Source organism: Sinohyriopsis cumingii, chromosome 1 (genome assembly GCF_028554795.1).
Source record: "Sinohyriopsis cumingii isolate HCF-2022 chromosome 1, ASM2855479v2, whole genome shotgun sequence".
Classification (NCBI taxonomy): domain Eukaryota; kingdom Metazoa; phylum Mollusca; class Bivalvia; order Unionida; family Unionidae; genus Sinohyriopsis; species Sinohyriopsis cumingii.
This window is the reverse complement of record NC_142961.1, coordinates 93,473,909-93,489,166: the sequence shown is the minus strand read 5'-3', so window position 1 is coordinate 93,489,166 and position 15,258 is coordinate 93,473,909. Positions and strand designations below refer to the sequence as shown.

The window sequence follows — 15,258 nt, the reverse complement described above, 5'->3', positions numbered from 1 at the left end:
GTTGCCTATGCAGTCAAAGCTTGGTAATACTATAATGTCCACACAGGGAATAAGCTAGACCCGGTGTGGACAAACTACAGCCTGTGACATAGTTTTATTAATTAATTTTTATAATAGGGTGTGACTTTAGGAATCACATATCTGGCCAGTGCCCTCAAGGAAGTTTCCCATTCCTGAGCTAGACAGATATGCTAGTGGTTGTTTGATTGAATACATAATACAGATCAGTACTTCTTGCTAATGTAAGATAGCTTTTTTGACTGCATTTTTTTTGTAATGAAATGAATTGGTAATGTTATTCATCAAACTGGAGGGCTTGATGATAAAGCATAGATTTGTCATTACCCAAAACATATATAGGCAGGGTTTATTCTGAGACAAGAAATAGACTGCAGCAGAATTACACATATACAAGCCCTGCCTTGGTTTATTTTTATAAATCCCCCTTTATCTAGAAAAGCTTCCATTTTTATTTTTCACATGGACAGATGTAGGGAGAATTTCTGTCTTAATTTTCAAGTACTGATGTAATACCAACAAGACAAGAGAAAACCCCAGATTTACAAGTGCTGTTAGATAGTATTTCATTATAATCTTTGTCAGTTATTTTTATGCAGAGACAGCTACCTCTTATGATATCAGTCATACACTAAATTACATAAATTGTAAGATTGTGGTATAAAAACACTTATGTGAAAAAGAAACATGGGTCCTCCAGTATGTTTTTTAAAGTGCATACCTGTCACTATGTGTACATGAAAATTAATGTCCCAGAGATATGATCAGTTTCTCTGATGATTTTTCTGTCTTTAAAAGTTACTTGATTTATGTGACCACTTATGTACTGTATTTATAGTACATGTACCTAGGGGGCCACGAGTGGCCAAGTGGTCTAAAGTGCTCTCCATTATGGATCACTGCCATCTCACCTGCCTGCATGGGTTTGAGTCTCGTATTCATCCAGTGTGGGTATGTGAGAAAGCTTGCCAGTAGCTTCTCGTAGGTCGGTGGTTCTTTCCGGGGGTTTTCCAGGTTCTTCCTACACTATTAATACTGGCCGCCATGTATAGCCTATCGTGTACTGAAAAATGATGTTAAACCCTACATCAACAACAACATGTACCTAGTATCATTTCATTGTTTCTGCCTTACTTTTTTGCTATTTTTTCCCTCATTGATGAACAGTGGCTGTAGTGCCAAGTGAGTGTGATAGAACCCTTTGTCCATAGTGTGTTGTCTGTTGTTCTTTATGTGTCCATGAATATATTGTTTTTTATTGTCCCCCGTAATAGGTTGATGATTGGGTCAGGGGAACCATCACATTAGGTCACCCTACAGCTGACATAGTCTAGTAACAATAAATATAGTGTAGGAAAAAATAACACACACACACACACACACACACATTCATATAGTACACAGTTTCTTTTTAGACAATTATAAATATGCAACGTCTAGGTGACACGCTGTACACTATAACATGATGCTATAAGACATGCATTTGAATTAAACACATCATTCTTATTTACTGAGGAATAATGTTTCCCACTGTTTCCAAAATGTTTCTATCCTTTCAGATTTGATTGCAATATTATTTCCAGATTATAGTGGTCTTTAAGAAAAACTTTCAAACCAATAAGTCTAGGCATGTCTATGAAAAATCACTTTTTTCAGCTGGGCCAAAATTGTGTTTTTCTGGTCAGCTGACCATCTCTATTTTTCATTGACGACCATAGCACTTCCCCACTCAGGAAAAAAATAAAATTCAAAGAAAAATCCAGAATCCAGAAATTTATTTGTGTATCTAATTGAGCTGTTTTAGCCCAGTTCTTGAAGTGCTTAGTACATTATATATATATAAATATATATTATTTTTTATATATATATTTTTTTTAAAACTACCTACCTACCCTAATTCCTTAATTTATAAACAGTGCAAAAGGAAAAATTGCTAAAAAAACACTTGAGAAAAAAAACTTGACACGTCTAATCTCAAAAACTGCTTTAGATAATTTGACGAATTTTAAAGAAAGAATTCTGGCATGAAGGATTTTCAGGCTTGAATAAATAATACTGGCTGCACAATTCTATCTTGTACAAATGATAAATCAAATATGGTCACCCATTATATGTGTATATACTAAGATGAAAAAACAATTCCTTGAAATGACTTCTTCCCCAAGGCTGCTCAGCAAAATTTGCAGAAAGCATACTGTCTATAAATTAATTCTTCTTAAAAACTGAATAAGAATACATGCATTTTACCAGATTGGACAGAAGACTGTTTGGTATAATGCATCCTGGCAGTGACACCTTTCAATTATTGGGCAAATGATGCTGATGTGCCATCAAATATGGATGAAGATACAAAGACAAGACACCTTGACATGATTTATTGACACATGCAGTCAGCAACATTGGAAAGACCTGCTACAGATAGCATGCTACTGTCACAAATTTCTTTGTCAGTTGCTGTTGGCAAAAAATTCTCACTTGGACCCAACTTTTTGTAATTTTTGTAAATTCTATAAAATTTGGTTGATAGGCTTAAATAAGAAATGTTACAAATGCCATATTGTAATGAAATTTGTTGTCAGTAAGCACTTGTACAAAATTGTCTCTCTCTCGCTCTCTCATTGTATATATACATTTATTTTTTTATTTTTTATTTTCTCGTTTTTATTCCAGGACTTGGAACAGTACAGTGGAAAGGATGAGTTTGTGGTTCATTGTAGCCACCCTGATGGTGGCTATGCAGGTATGTGGTACCATAGGAATCAATGTGGAGGATGTGAGATGCTGCCAATGTGGAACAATGGAACTTTCGGTTGGACAAGATATTCCAAAGGCTGTTATGCCATGCCCATTTCATATTGTTCTACCAAAGGATGCTGTCACTTATACTCCTGGGTTAGATGTTAATGGTGAGTACAAGAAATTCCATTATTATCACTGTTCTACTCAGTTGTATATATGAAGCATTTAATTTCACCCACGTTTGTTATGGTTTTTTAAATAAAGTTGAACATTTTTTTGTCAATATCAACACATTAGGCCTAAAAAATAATAGGCATATTTCCAGTTTCGTGCTAAAATAATAAATTGTCTTGATCTGTCGGGGAAAGAGTTTTTTCCTCTCAATTTTCAGCAGGGATGTGGACCATAATGGAAAGGATTGGCAGTGAAGGGGAGGGTAGAGTGGCAGGATGTGTCATTTTTGGAGCCCTTCTATTCTCAATTCCATAACAAATCCCTCCCATTATGACACAGATCCCTGTCATTTTTCCTTTATTTATAATAAGTGAACAACAGTAAAAAAGTACTTTTATGCCTTTGTAAAAAACCTTGTCAGGATTACTCAACAATACAGTGTCAGTATTACTCAAACAAAATGATAGTATTACTCAACAATACAATGTCAGTATTCCTCAACAATACGACCAGTCCAGTAGCCTAGTGGTTAGAGAGTCCACCTCAGATGCGCGAGGTTGTGGGTTCGATCCCTGGGCCGAGTTATACCAAAGACTTACAAAAATGGTACTAACATCTGCCTCGCTTGGTGCTCAGCATTAAGAGGTTAGTGTTAAGACTGGTCATCCTGGTGTCAGGATAATGTGACTGGGTGGGACATCATGCTACATGTCTGTGGTATGATGCCCCAGTGGTAGACATCACTATAAACTGCCACACTGCAGACATCGTAGCGATATGACTGAAAAGTTGTTAAAGCTACATTAAAAATCCAAGTCACACACACACACTCAGCAATAGTGTCAGTATTATTCAACAATACAATGTTAGTATTATTCAACAATACAGTGTCAGAATTATTCAAAAATATAGTGTCAGTATTACTCAATAATACAGTGTCAGTATTACTCAACAATACAATGTCATTACTCAGCAAAACTCAATATTACTCAACAATACCATGTCAGTATTACACAACAGTAGTGTCAGTATTACTCAACAATACAGTGTCAGTATTATTCAAGAATATAGTGTCAGTATTACTCAACAATACAGTGTCAGTATTACTCAACAATACAGTGTCAGTATTACTCAACAATACAATGTCAGTACTCAGCAAATCTTTGCCAGTATTACTCAGCAATACCATGTTAGTATTACTCAACAATACAGTGTCAGTATCACTCATCAATACAGTGTCAGTGTTACTCAAGAATATGTCATTATTACTCAACAGTACAGTGTCAGTATTACTCAACAATACAATGTCAGTTTTACTCAACAATACAGTGTTAATATTACTCAGTAATACGGTGTCAGTATTACTTACAAATGCAGCATCAGTAGTACTCAAAAATACAGTATCAGTAATACTCAGAAATATAGTGTCAGTATTACTCAACAATAATGTTTTACAATTGTTTGATATGCATTCTCTTTATAATTACTTCAATAATTTCCACTTGTCTGGTATAACTGGCAGGAAGTTTGAAACTGAAGATAATTAGTCAGCAAGCTGCAAAAGTAGCTATATTTGACTCCTGCTTTCTAGTGAAATTGGTGTTTACAAATATTTGAAGAAAAGAACAAGTGCCGTAATGAGTGTGATAACTAATACTTTTTCTTATGAATGAAATTAAACCTGGACTGGTTACAACATTCAGAAAGTCAACAGTTTTTTATGCTCAGAAAAATTTATAGAGTTGGCAAGCAAAACTAGGGTCAGTCTGGAGAAAAAGCTATTTTTTCCCCCACTCTACTGGTCATAGACTGGAAGAGCATACGGAATGGCCTGCTGTCCATCGTCCAACATTCAGTATTTATCAGTGTGTTAGCACAAATGTCTTATCAGTACTCCTCCTAAACTACTTGGAGGATTGCCATGAAACTATGCACAAACAATTTTTGCCTGGACATCCAGCAAGGCAACTTCAGCAGCCATCTAGAAATTCTAGATATTGTTTCTCATCCTGAATAGGAGCATATCAACATGGAGTTTACACTAAAAAACTTCCTACTGATCTAAACATAAATGGTGTTGATCTGACAACCAGTATGGTCACCATGGCAGCCATCTTCAAAATCTTGTTATTGATATTCCTACTCTAAAATGGAAGGGCTGCAGTGACCTAGTGGTTAGAACTGGAGCTGAAAAGACAAGAGATTGAATTTTAGCGTCGGATCACATCAGGTCAGCTACAGTGGTATGTCTTTAGGCAAGTCACTTTGCCTCAAAGGCCTAGGTAAATACCCTGATTGTATTGCTGTGCTGTAAAAGACCAAACCACACCATACCTACCTTGTGGAAAGTATTATCAATATGGGGTTTTCTCCAGATTTCTTATGATGTCTGGTTGGTCCCAAATAAAATTTTTACTGATTGGACATCCAGTTTGGTTGATGTAAAGGCCATCTTATAATTGTTTTTATTGCAACACCCCTTAAATGCTCCTATCAGGATTGGGTTTTCACTGAAATAGTCTGGTTGGACCTGTATGAAATTGGTGTCAGTCTGATATCCGTTATGGCTACCACAGCAGCATCTTGAAATTCTAGTTCTTGCTACTCCTCCTGAATGGAAAGTATATCATCATGGGGTTTTCATCAGAAGACTTTTTATGATTCAAGTTGCTCTTCAGTAAAAATAAATATCAGCTGGCATCAAATGTGGCTACCATGGCAGCCATTTTGAATATTTTAATGTCTCTACTGTCCTGAATGGAAAGTCCTATCTATGATTCATTCATTGGAGGACTTCTTATGATGTTTAGGTGGTCCCAAATGAAAAGGGTTCTGATTTCCAATATGGCCATCTTCAAAATCTTGCCACTACTCATTCTAGATGGATGCTAATATCAATATGGAGTTTTCATGAAAAAAAACTGTGATATTTTAGTTGGACATAAATGAAAATTGGGCTGATCTGGCATCCAGTAAGTCCACAGTGGCTGCTATCTTGAAAATTGTATTACTGCTATTTCTTCTAGATGGTTTGTCACATAGAGATTTCACCAAAAGACTTCTAATGATGCCTAGTTTAGTCCTAAACGAAAATGGTGCTAATGTTGCACCCAATGAGGCTGTAAGAGTATGTTGTTATTGCTCACAAATATAGGAAATTCTTTCATCACTCAGCACTTAAAAAGAACTCTTCCAGTCGTCTTATCATGAATTCCTTGAAATTCTTTCAGCCAGTTGGGCATCATTCCCACTGAGTTACTCTTGTTCATTCAGGCCTTAGGGGCCCCAAGTGGCCGAGTGGTCTAAAGCACTCTCTGTTTCGGATCACTGCCATCTCACCTCTGTCTGCGTGGGTTTGAGTCCAGTGCTCGGCTATGTGGGTACATGGGAAAGCCTGCCAGTAGCTTCTCGTGGGTCCGTGGTTCTTCCCTGGGTTTTCCAGGGTTCTTCCTCCACCAGTTATACTGGCCGCCATGTATAGCCTATCTTGTGCTGAAAAATGGCGTTAAACCCTAGAACAACAACAACAACAACAACAACATTCAGGCCTTATCTATCACTCATTTGGTCTTTTATCTCAAAACCCATTCTCTCTATAACTTGCATGACAACGTTATTATTAGAGTGAAACTTGATTTTGTTAACCCTTCTGTGCACAACTACATGTCAGAATTGTTGTGTACAGGTGGATTTTTCTTAATACTTTATAAATATACAGTTGTGAGCATCTGTCTGTTAAACATGACCAGTGACCACAATTTTTATGTCAAATATGATTCAACACTGCTGTGAGTGACCGTATCACAAAACTTAGTACAAACATTTCTGACCTTTGTTCAGTCCTTTGTACCCATGGTCACTGTTGAGACTCAACTTGAGGATCTGCATGCTTAGTGCAGATAGTTTGAAACCTAGATAAAAAGGAAGGCAACTTAAACTGTATGTTGTATCAAATGCTAGAGACCATAAACCAGACTAAAGTACATGTCACTAACTGCACTGTAGCAACATAATGTCCAGTCATTCCTTCTATAAAGGAAGTGGCCATGGATGTATCACAGGGACTCATTACAACTAACTTTAAGACTATTGGTAATTAAATATATTGGGGTTAGGGGTCCAGAGGTTGTTACCATCATTATAGTTCATATTTTTTGTGAAAAACATCTCAGTGTTAATAATGTTATAATGAGGGATCTCACCCAGTTTTTACTGTAGTACAGTATGTTGAGTGCATCAGTTGTCTATGGAGTTATGACATAATGCCTGGGATCAATGAGATCTTTTGTTTCATAATTAGCATATACATTTGACTTTTTTATTCAGTAAAGGTTCCAATGGTTTCTTGCTTCATCAATGTCTGTAGCTGCCTTGCACATTGAAACAATATGGAAGAAGTCTATTGACTTTGTGATTAATGGTCAAGGTCACTGACTAAAAAATTATGTTTTCCATTGGAGGGCAGGCACTTAGGATAGTATAGAAACCTATAGATTCTGGGGACTAAAGGTGTCTTGATCAAGGTAAGTTGAATGAGAAATTTATAATTTCTGCACAGAATGTTTAGCTGAAGCCTGTATACCATAGCCAAAGATTAATTTCATTGATGCCATCTGGTCAGTAATCTCCAGAGTAAAGAATACCTTCTAGTGTGTACATAGATGACTATAAAACACAGCGCAGGTTATGATATCCCCTGTACCTGTGTTGGTGGAGGGGTGGTCTTATAAAAGAGATTTTACTGTATCAACTTGGTTGAGTAATATTACTTAAATTATTGCTTACTGATAACTACAGTAACAGCAAATAAAACATCAATAATGAAGACTGATTACCCAGCTGAAGGGTGTATTTGAGCATCTTATGGAATTAAATGGAATAAAATGCATAAATCAGTTTTGAAATGCACTTAAAGGACACAAAACTGTTTAATTTTAAACATCTTCTGCATATTTCTCCTACCATGAGGATAGTCCATGTTTTACCGTGGAGTAATTATCAGTGTATATGTGCAATCTAATTAAGTCATATAATCAAGTGTGCTATGTGTTAGTCATGGTCTCTTTGATGCATTGCCAGAGACATGGTAGATGTTCTTATAATTACAACTCACTGTAGTATCACAAGTTTCTTTTCAATAGTGCTCAGAAAATAACCCATAAAATGTGAAGATAAAAAAAGCAGTTAGTCCTTTAAGTACCTACTAGCCCAGCAGGGGTGACAAGTTCAATATGTAAAAGCTAGCCCAACAATGGAGGATACATGGAAAGCTATTACAAAATTGAATTTGTGTTTCTTATTTCTGTCCAAGATTTGGGCTTGTTACATTGTTCCAGCAACCATTTTTTTCTGTCTGGTCAAATGAAGTTTCAGTTTTGCCCGTCACCCCTGCCGGGGTATAGGCTGCCCTCAAAAGATTGCTAGAGGCTTCTGTCCTGTGCCATTCTCTCAAGCTGACTCCAGGAGTGACCCATCTTAGTGATGTCTGCCTCAAGGTCTCGTCGCCAGGTGTTTCTTCGTCGTCCCCTTTTCTGCTTGCCTTGAGGGTTCCATTTCAATGCCTGCCTGGTAATGTTGGCTGGCGGCTTATGTAGGGTGTGTCCTATCCAACCCCACCTTCTCTTCTTGATCTCATCCTCTACCGGAAGTTGGGAGGTTCTCTGCCACAGGTTGGTGTTGCTGATGGTGTCTGGCCAGCAGATCTGGAGAATTCTTCTTAGGCAGCTGTTGATGAAGGTCTGAACTCTCTTTACGGTCAACCTGGTGGTTCTCCAGGTCTCTGCTCCATACAGTAGGACTGACTTCACGTTGGAGTTGAACAGTCTGATCTTGGTAGTTAAGGAAATTTCTTTGGACCTCTAGATGTTCGCCTTTCTGATCCTTGCCTTGACATCTGCATCTGTGCCACCCTGCTGGTTGATAATGCTGCCTAGGTACGTGAAGGACTCCACCTCTTCCAGGGGACTTCCATGCAGTGTGACTGGGTTGTTACTGGCATAATTGATCTTGAGGATCTTGGTCTTGTCTTTGTGGATGTTGAGTCCAACCTGTGCTGATGTGGCTGCCAGTACATCGGTCTTGTCCTGTATTTGCTGCTGACTATGGGACAAGAGTGCTAGGTCATCAGCAAAGTCCAGGTCCTCAAGTTGACTCCACAATGTCCACTGGATCCCATTTCTCTGCTCATTGTTGGACATCTTCATAATCCAGTTGATGGCGAGAAGGAAGAGAAACGGTCACAGCAAGCAGCCTTGCCTCACACCAGTCTGTACTAGGAAGCTGTGTGTGCTGTCCTGCATGAATGACTGTGCAGGACATTCCATTGTAAGTGTTCTTGATCAGGTTCACCAGCTTGGTTGGGATGCCGTAGTGGCGAAGAAGTTTCCATAGTGTCTCTCAGTCCATACTGTTGAATGCCTTCTCATAATCGACAAAGTTGATGTAGAGTGAAGAATTCCACTCCAGCGATTGCTCAACTATGATGCGAACAGTAGCTATTTGGTCCGTACACAATCTGTTCTGCCAGAAGCCCACTTGCTCATCTCGTAACTGTGGGTCAACTGCTTCCTTCATCCTTTCCAAGAGTACCCAGTTGATTACATTCCCTGGTATTGATATGAGTGTGGAGTAGTTGCTGAGGTCACTTTTCTTTGGGATCTTGATGAGGTGTCCCTCCTTCCAGTCAGTCGGTATTTCTTCTTCCTCCCAGATCTTTTCAAAGAGGTGGTATAGCATTTAAGGCTTTCAGTTTCTGGTTTTTCTTCTGTTGGCGTTTTTGTAGCAAGTTGGGTTTTACAGAGTCGAATTGCTAGCCCCATGCCCAACCCTCCTCCTTTTACACCTGGGCTTGGGACCGGCAATGGCAGAGTTGGTCAAATGAAGAATAGGAATTATTCTGCTCTGACAACTAAAATGATATATTTGCAGCCTTACCACCTGACTGTCATATTTCTTCTTCAGATAGGTTACCCGATCATAATAACTCGAGGGCACTACTAAAACCTCATAAATCCAGCCCTCTCAGGCTAAAAACATTAGCCAAAAGGCTATCCACCTACCTATGTGGAGTTAGAGTGAACTCCCCATGATACAGGGATTGGTACCAAATCTTGTGAATACTTAACTTCTTACTCTCTTTATGCAGAGCAACATGTTCTCTACACAGAGAGAAGCCTTGCAATCCACATACAGATGTTCTGGAAGGTGGAGAAGTCTGCTTTTCAAATGGAAGTTGACCCAGTCTATAATATTTCCATCTCTTCTTCAATAACAAATTTATGGCTTTTTCAGGATCATCACTTTGCCATCTTTACACACTTACCGATACACACTATCGGTATTTACCTACTAGGGTTGTTAGCATGATCCCTCAGATTGCTGAAGCTGTTATTTAAATGTGTGTAGGTCTGTTGTGTGATATAGAAACTTGTATAATATTGCTGTTTAATTTCTGCTACAGTCAGATACATATAGGCAAGTTTTTTATATTAATCTAGTTGTAGTATCACCTTCGTAGTTAAATATGTGATGTTCTAAAGGTTTTATCTGTATAGGCTCTCATTTGGCCTATCCTACAGTTGACAGTGTCTTATAATTGATATTATAGCATCCACTTTGCAAGTATCACTAGTGACGCTTCATTGCATTTTTATATGCATGAATATATGTGCCATAGAAAACTGAGTTATATTGCTATATAGTTTTTGTGATGGTTGGATATGTATAGGTAAGTTTTCTATTTATAGTTTAGTCATAGCATCAACTTCATATTACTATAAATGACATTTTGTTGATTTTTCTTGTATATGGAGTCAGTTAGCCTTTCCCACAAGTAACTTTTATTAGAATTGATATTTCAGTGGCTACTTCATAAGTATTAATAGTGATGTTCCAATACTTTACTGCTATTGGCTGCCACAGAGACCCTTTTACAGGTAAATTGTCATAGTGTGTAGCCCTGCACTTACACCCTCAGAGTTTATAAGGCATGATGCATTACCCCTGTATATATTGTCTCTCTTTTTTGTCTTACAGATTTAGACCATAGGCAAGACCAATTTATAAACACTGGATATATGGGAGTGACAACCACTCTATATGTGTAGCTTCCTCTTTTTGCCAATCTACAAACACCTGTCTGACTTGCACTTTGTGGACCCAAAGTCTGTCAACTGCAGTGCTAGGGGTAATAAAGGGGAAGTAGCAGAAGTACACCCTGAGGGATGAAGACATCATCAGTATTAACACTAATGTCACAACAGTAAATAACATGCTTCTTGATGGATATCGCACTCAACACGGCTCATCAATCATGAAGCGATCTAAATTATGATGGTCAGCTACAGCTCTGACTCTTACCCCACTGCCAAATCATGATAAACCTGTCTTGCCAAAACCTGTAGGCCATTTACTGCATTGGCTCAACACCAAATTGCCTTTCTCATCTGTCATTGAGTGAGACTGAGATTAAAGCAAACCACCTCAGTTAGTGTCTCACACTCAGGGATGGTCCTGGCTTTTAAAAAGCTGTCGCCAAAAAAATCGCCAACCTCAATATTTTGTCGCCAATTTTCAAAAAGTGTCGCCAGAACAAGTAGTGTACATTTTTCCAAGTGTTAATTTAGTCTATTAATGTAACAGGCAATGAAAATTACAAAAGATGGGTTACTTAATTCTTTAATTACAACAAGCATTAACAAAATGTTACAAAGTGTTACATGAAGATCCGTCACAATTTTAGGGCTGCCCAATTGTTGAATGCAGTTTCAAAGTCTAATTTTTCACATCTGTACATGCTGATTCTCATGAAATTCTCGAGAGATGAGATGCAGAGTTTATTTCTGATGTCAGTTTATATGAGGTTCATCTTACTGAATCCACGTTCACAGTCCACAGCACTGACAGGTGACACCAGTAGTCTATCAGCAGCCCCACCCCCCCCTTATGGCTAGCTTAACAAAGCTTGTAGTGAATTGCTTCCTAAATCCCAAGAATGATCACTGAATGCTGTATAAATTTTCTCGACAAACAAAATAGGATCTACATTCCCACGAATGAAACTTACACGAATCAACACCTGGCAATATTGAACCGTATATATAAGCATAAATTCACACCCAATTTAGAGATTCTTTCACTCTTGTATTTTGAGAAATAAATAATTATTATTAATTATGCAAATCTGGTTGTTGTTTTTGTTTTGTGCTATTTCTTGTTTCGGAGTTTAAGTCTCAGCGGCCGTAACACGGATTGATGGCAAAAGGAAAAGATCAATGAGTAAAATGCTGCACTGGCGACAGACATAATTGTGATTGAGATTTTTCCATTTGCTTTGTATTTATACACAGTAGTCGGTACTTCAAAGGTTATCAGTTTTCTATGAAGGTTCAGCAAAACTATTGTACTGGTATATGTAAAAAAAAAACAAAAAAAAAAACAACAGAAGATTTAGCCATTCAATTAATTCTATCTGTTCTATTCGCGTCTTCAGAAGTCGGTCAGTTGTAGGTATAGTTCGGTAGCATGATTGACTGTATCACAGCATACTCAGCCCAGATGTCAGCATAAGCAGATTATGATGTAACAATGCACTGTAAAGATGGGGTTGTCAATACGAACAAAGGATTGTTTGTGTAACAGATTGATTCCAATGCATTGCTTAGTCAAGTTTGTGGCTTCCTTTCGTTCTTCCTTTTAATTTATCCAGTCCAAATCTATGATTGTATGTACAAATTAAATAACCAAAAAGTCTGTCGCCAAAAAAATCGCCAGATGGGATATTTTTGTCGCCAATAAGGAAAAAAAATCGCAATTTGCGATATTGGCGAAGCCCAGGATGATCCCTGCACACTTCAGATGTTCACACTGGTGCAAATGTCACATACACCATCCAAACTTAACAAACTGGACATCAGGCCAACTATGATAGCCCATTTCTGCTATAACTCAGCCATATGGTGCTGATTGCAACAGGTTAATACCCCAGATGATTGCTCATTGTCAGCCACCATAATAAAAGTTTTTGTCGAGTTTGCCACACCAACGTTATACATGCATTCTCATGGATCAGTCTAACCAGCATATTGCCACAAGACAATCACTGCAAATGATGCACAGCTTAGTGCCTCAGTACCCCAAAAATGTTACTTCACTTTGTTCTCAATCCTTTACCACTCAGAAGAAGCCTTTACTTAGTAAAGTCACTGTATCTTGCCACCACAGTCAATCGTACATTGTAAGCTAAGATTGAAAGCCTTCATCAACTATACTGAAGCAAAATTAAGATTAAAGCAAGCCACACCAGAAGGCCCTCTCATGGATCAGCCACGGGTCACTCAATGCACCCAGTTTGAAATTTAGTGCCCAAATACATACAGGATATGGATTATCTGCATTCCCATGCCTTTGCCACTCAAAGGGAACACTTAGTGATCATATCCTGGTCATGTCGTTTTGTGAGAATGGTGGGTTTCCCCTTTAGACATTATCTTCTCCAGTTTCATCTCAAATCATCTCAAGGGAACACTTAGTGATCATATCCTGGTCATGTCGTTTTGTGAGAATGGTGGGTTTCCCCTTTAGACATTATCTTCTCCAGTTTCATCTCAAATTGTACAGGAGACATAAGAATCACCCAGTTCACCTAGAGACAATGAAGTAAGCTCACAAGATAGATCTCACTGAAAATAGAAGACTCTGTCTTCAATCAAGGAAGTGTTTTGCTTGTTGCCACCAGAGTTTTGTTCTCATCCTCCTCTGCCAACAACCTGGTCCACAGTTCCAGCATCTGTTAACAACTGGTGTTCAACTGTTATCACTGTCAGGTCAAGTGGCCAATTTGGAGAATATATCAGACAATGGCAGCCATGGGAATGGTAAAACCCTCGTCAGTAAGCACCTCAGATGCTATCTTGCATAGTATAAGATATGAAATGATTTTGTAGATAAGATATCCCATAATACTCGCCAACATAAGGAATTTGACAAGGTTATGGAGGATACAATGGCCATGTTCTGTCATCTTCAGACTCTGCCATCTGAATTTGACCACACAAGATTAAAACTGAAGCAATCGTGCCTATTATGATGAATTAAGGGCAAACTTACATTGATCAACATCCCTTATGCCATCCTGCAGTGAATGCACTGGCATTTATAGGCTAAATCTATGAATAGTGCCTGCCACTCAGCATGCTCCTTGGCCAGCTGTGCCATGTTATCCAGTTGATATAGGTTCTTCTCAGAGGAAATGGTCCTGCAGATCTAATACAAGTTCAAAGCCACATATCTCATGAATCAGTGTGGATCTAATGTATTCCCTCCCCAGAGCTGTACACACAGACATACTACATAGTACCACAACATACCTTTGTGTCCATTTGCAATGATGACTCAGGGCAGCTAATATCCAAGTTACCAGTAAGTGGTATTATCCAGGACCCAAAGAAAGAAACACTCGCTTTGTTTCATCAAGACTGAACTTTACTTCTTGATGGGGATATCATGCTGCCATCACATACTCTGATACAGTTTTTTCTTGCGACTAAAGGGAGGGTGGTAGGCTCCAATGTCTTGTATCCCTCCCTGGCACCATAACATGGGCTTTCATATCACAATCACATCGGTTTCTACCCAGTACTGGACCAATATGGCCACTGTATCTAAGTACTGATGATTTCAAACCTTGCTTCAATTCTTGCAACTAATGTTTTTCAGACCAACAATTCTTCCTGAACAGAGTATGTCTTCTGCATCAACGAGCATTGAAATAATTTCAATTGGGATTTCATTTCTCACAAGGAAGCATCTCTCAGCTTGAGAATCCTTTGCCTGCTTGCTTGCATGTGTGATAGTGGACATCATTATCCTAGGTCACCTGATGATGAGGCCATTACAGTGATATTTTTGTTCCAATGGCAGCAAAACTTTGGTCTTTGGAACACTGTTTATGAGGTTCCATCTCAGGAAATGGGAGAACCTCACTTGGCTTACATTGGTTTTTTCTAACTTTTGAGTTAACAGTTTGTACAGACTCAGGAATATGGGCAGATGTGCACATCTCCTTCCATCATTTCGGGATGCCAGTGGATTGTGTTTCCGAATGTGATATAGAAACTTCGAGAATCTGAGTGTTGCCTTGTCCTAATTGCTGCATCAATCATGATGCAAAAACTCTAGGAACTAGAGATGTTTCCTCATCTGCTCAAATAACCACAATGGCAGGCATTCCATCCCAATCCAGAGTTGTTGAACCTGGACATCTGGAACATTAAATAAGCACTCAAGAGCAACCATTTCTTTGATCAAGTGGTGAAAAGAATCACCATA

The 15,258-nt window shown here is 38.4% G+C and overlaps 1 protein-coding gene across 4 annotated transcripts in view; it reads left to right on the top strand.

The window, feature by feature from the left end:
• The window catches only part of LOC149807359 (ferric reductase 1-like), a 144,592-nt gene that overhangs the window by 49,740 nt on the left and 79,594 nt on the right, over positions 1-15,258 (top strand). For all 4 annotated transcript variants that reach the window (XM_089965857.1, XM_089965847.1, XM_089965864.1 and 1 more), the window contains exon 2: positions 2,689-2,924. In XM_089965857.1, coding sequence (XP_089821983.1) covers positions 2,689-2,924 — 236 coding nt within the window. The remainder of the gene's footprint in view (positions 1-2,688; positions 2,925-15,258) is intronic.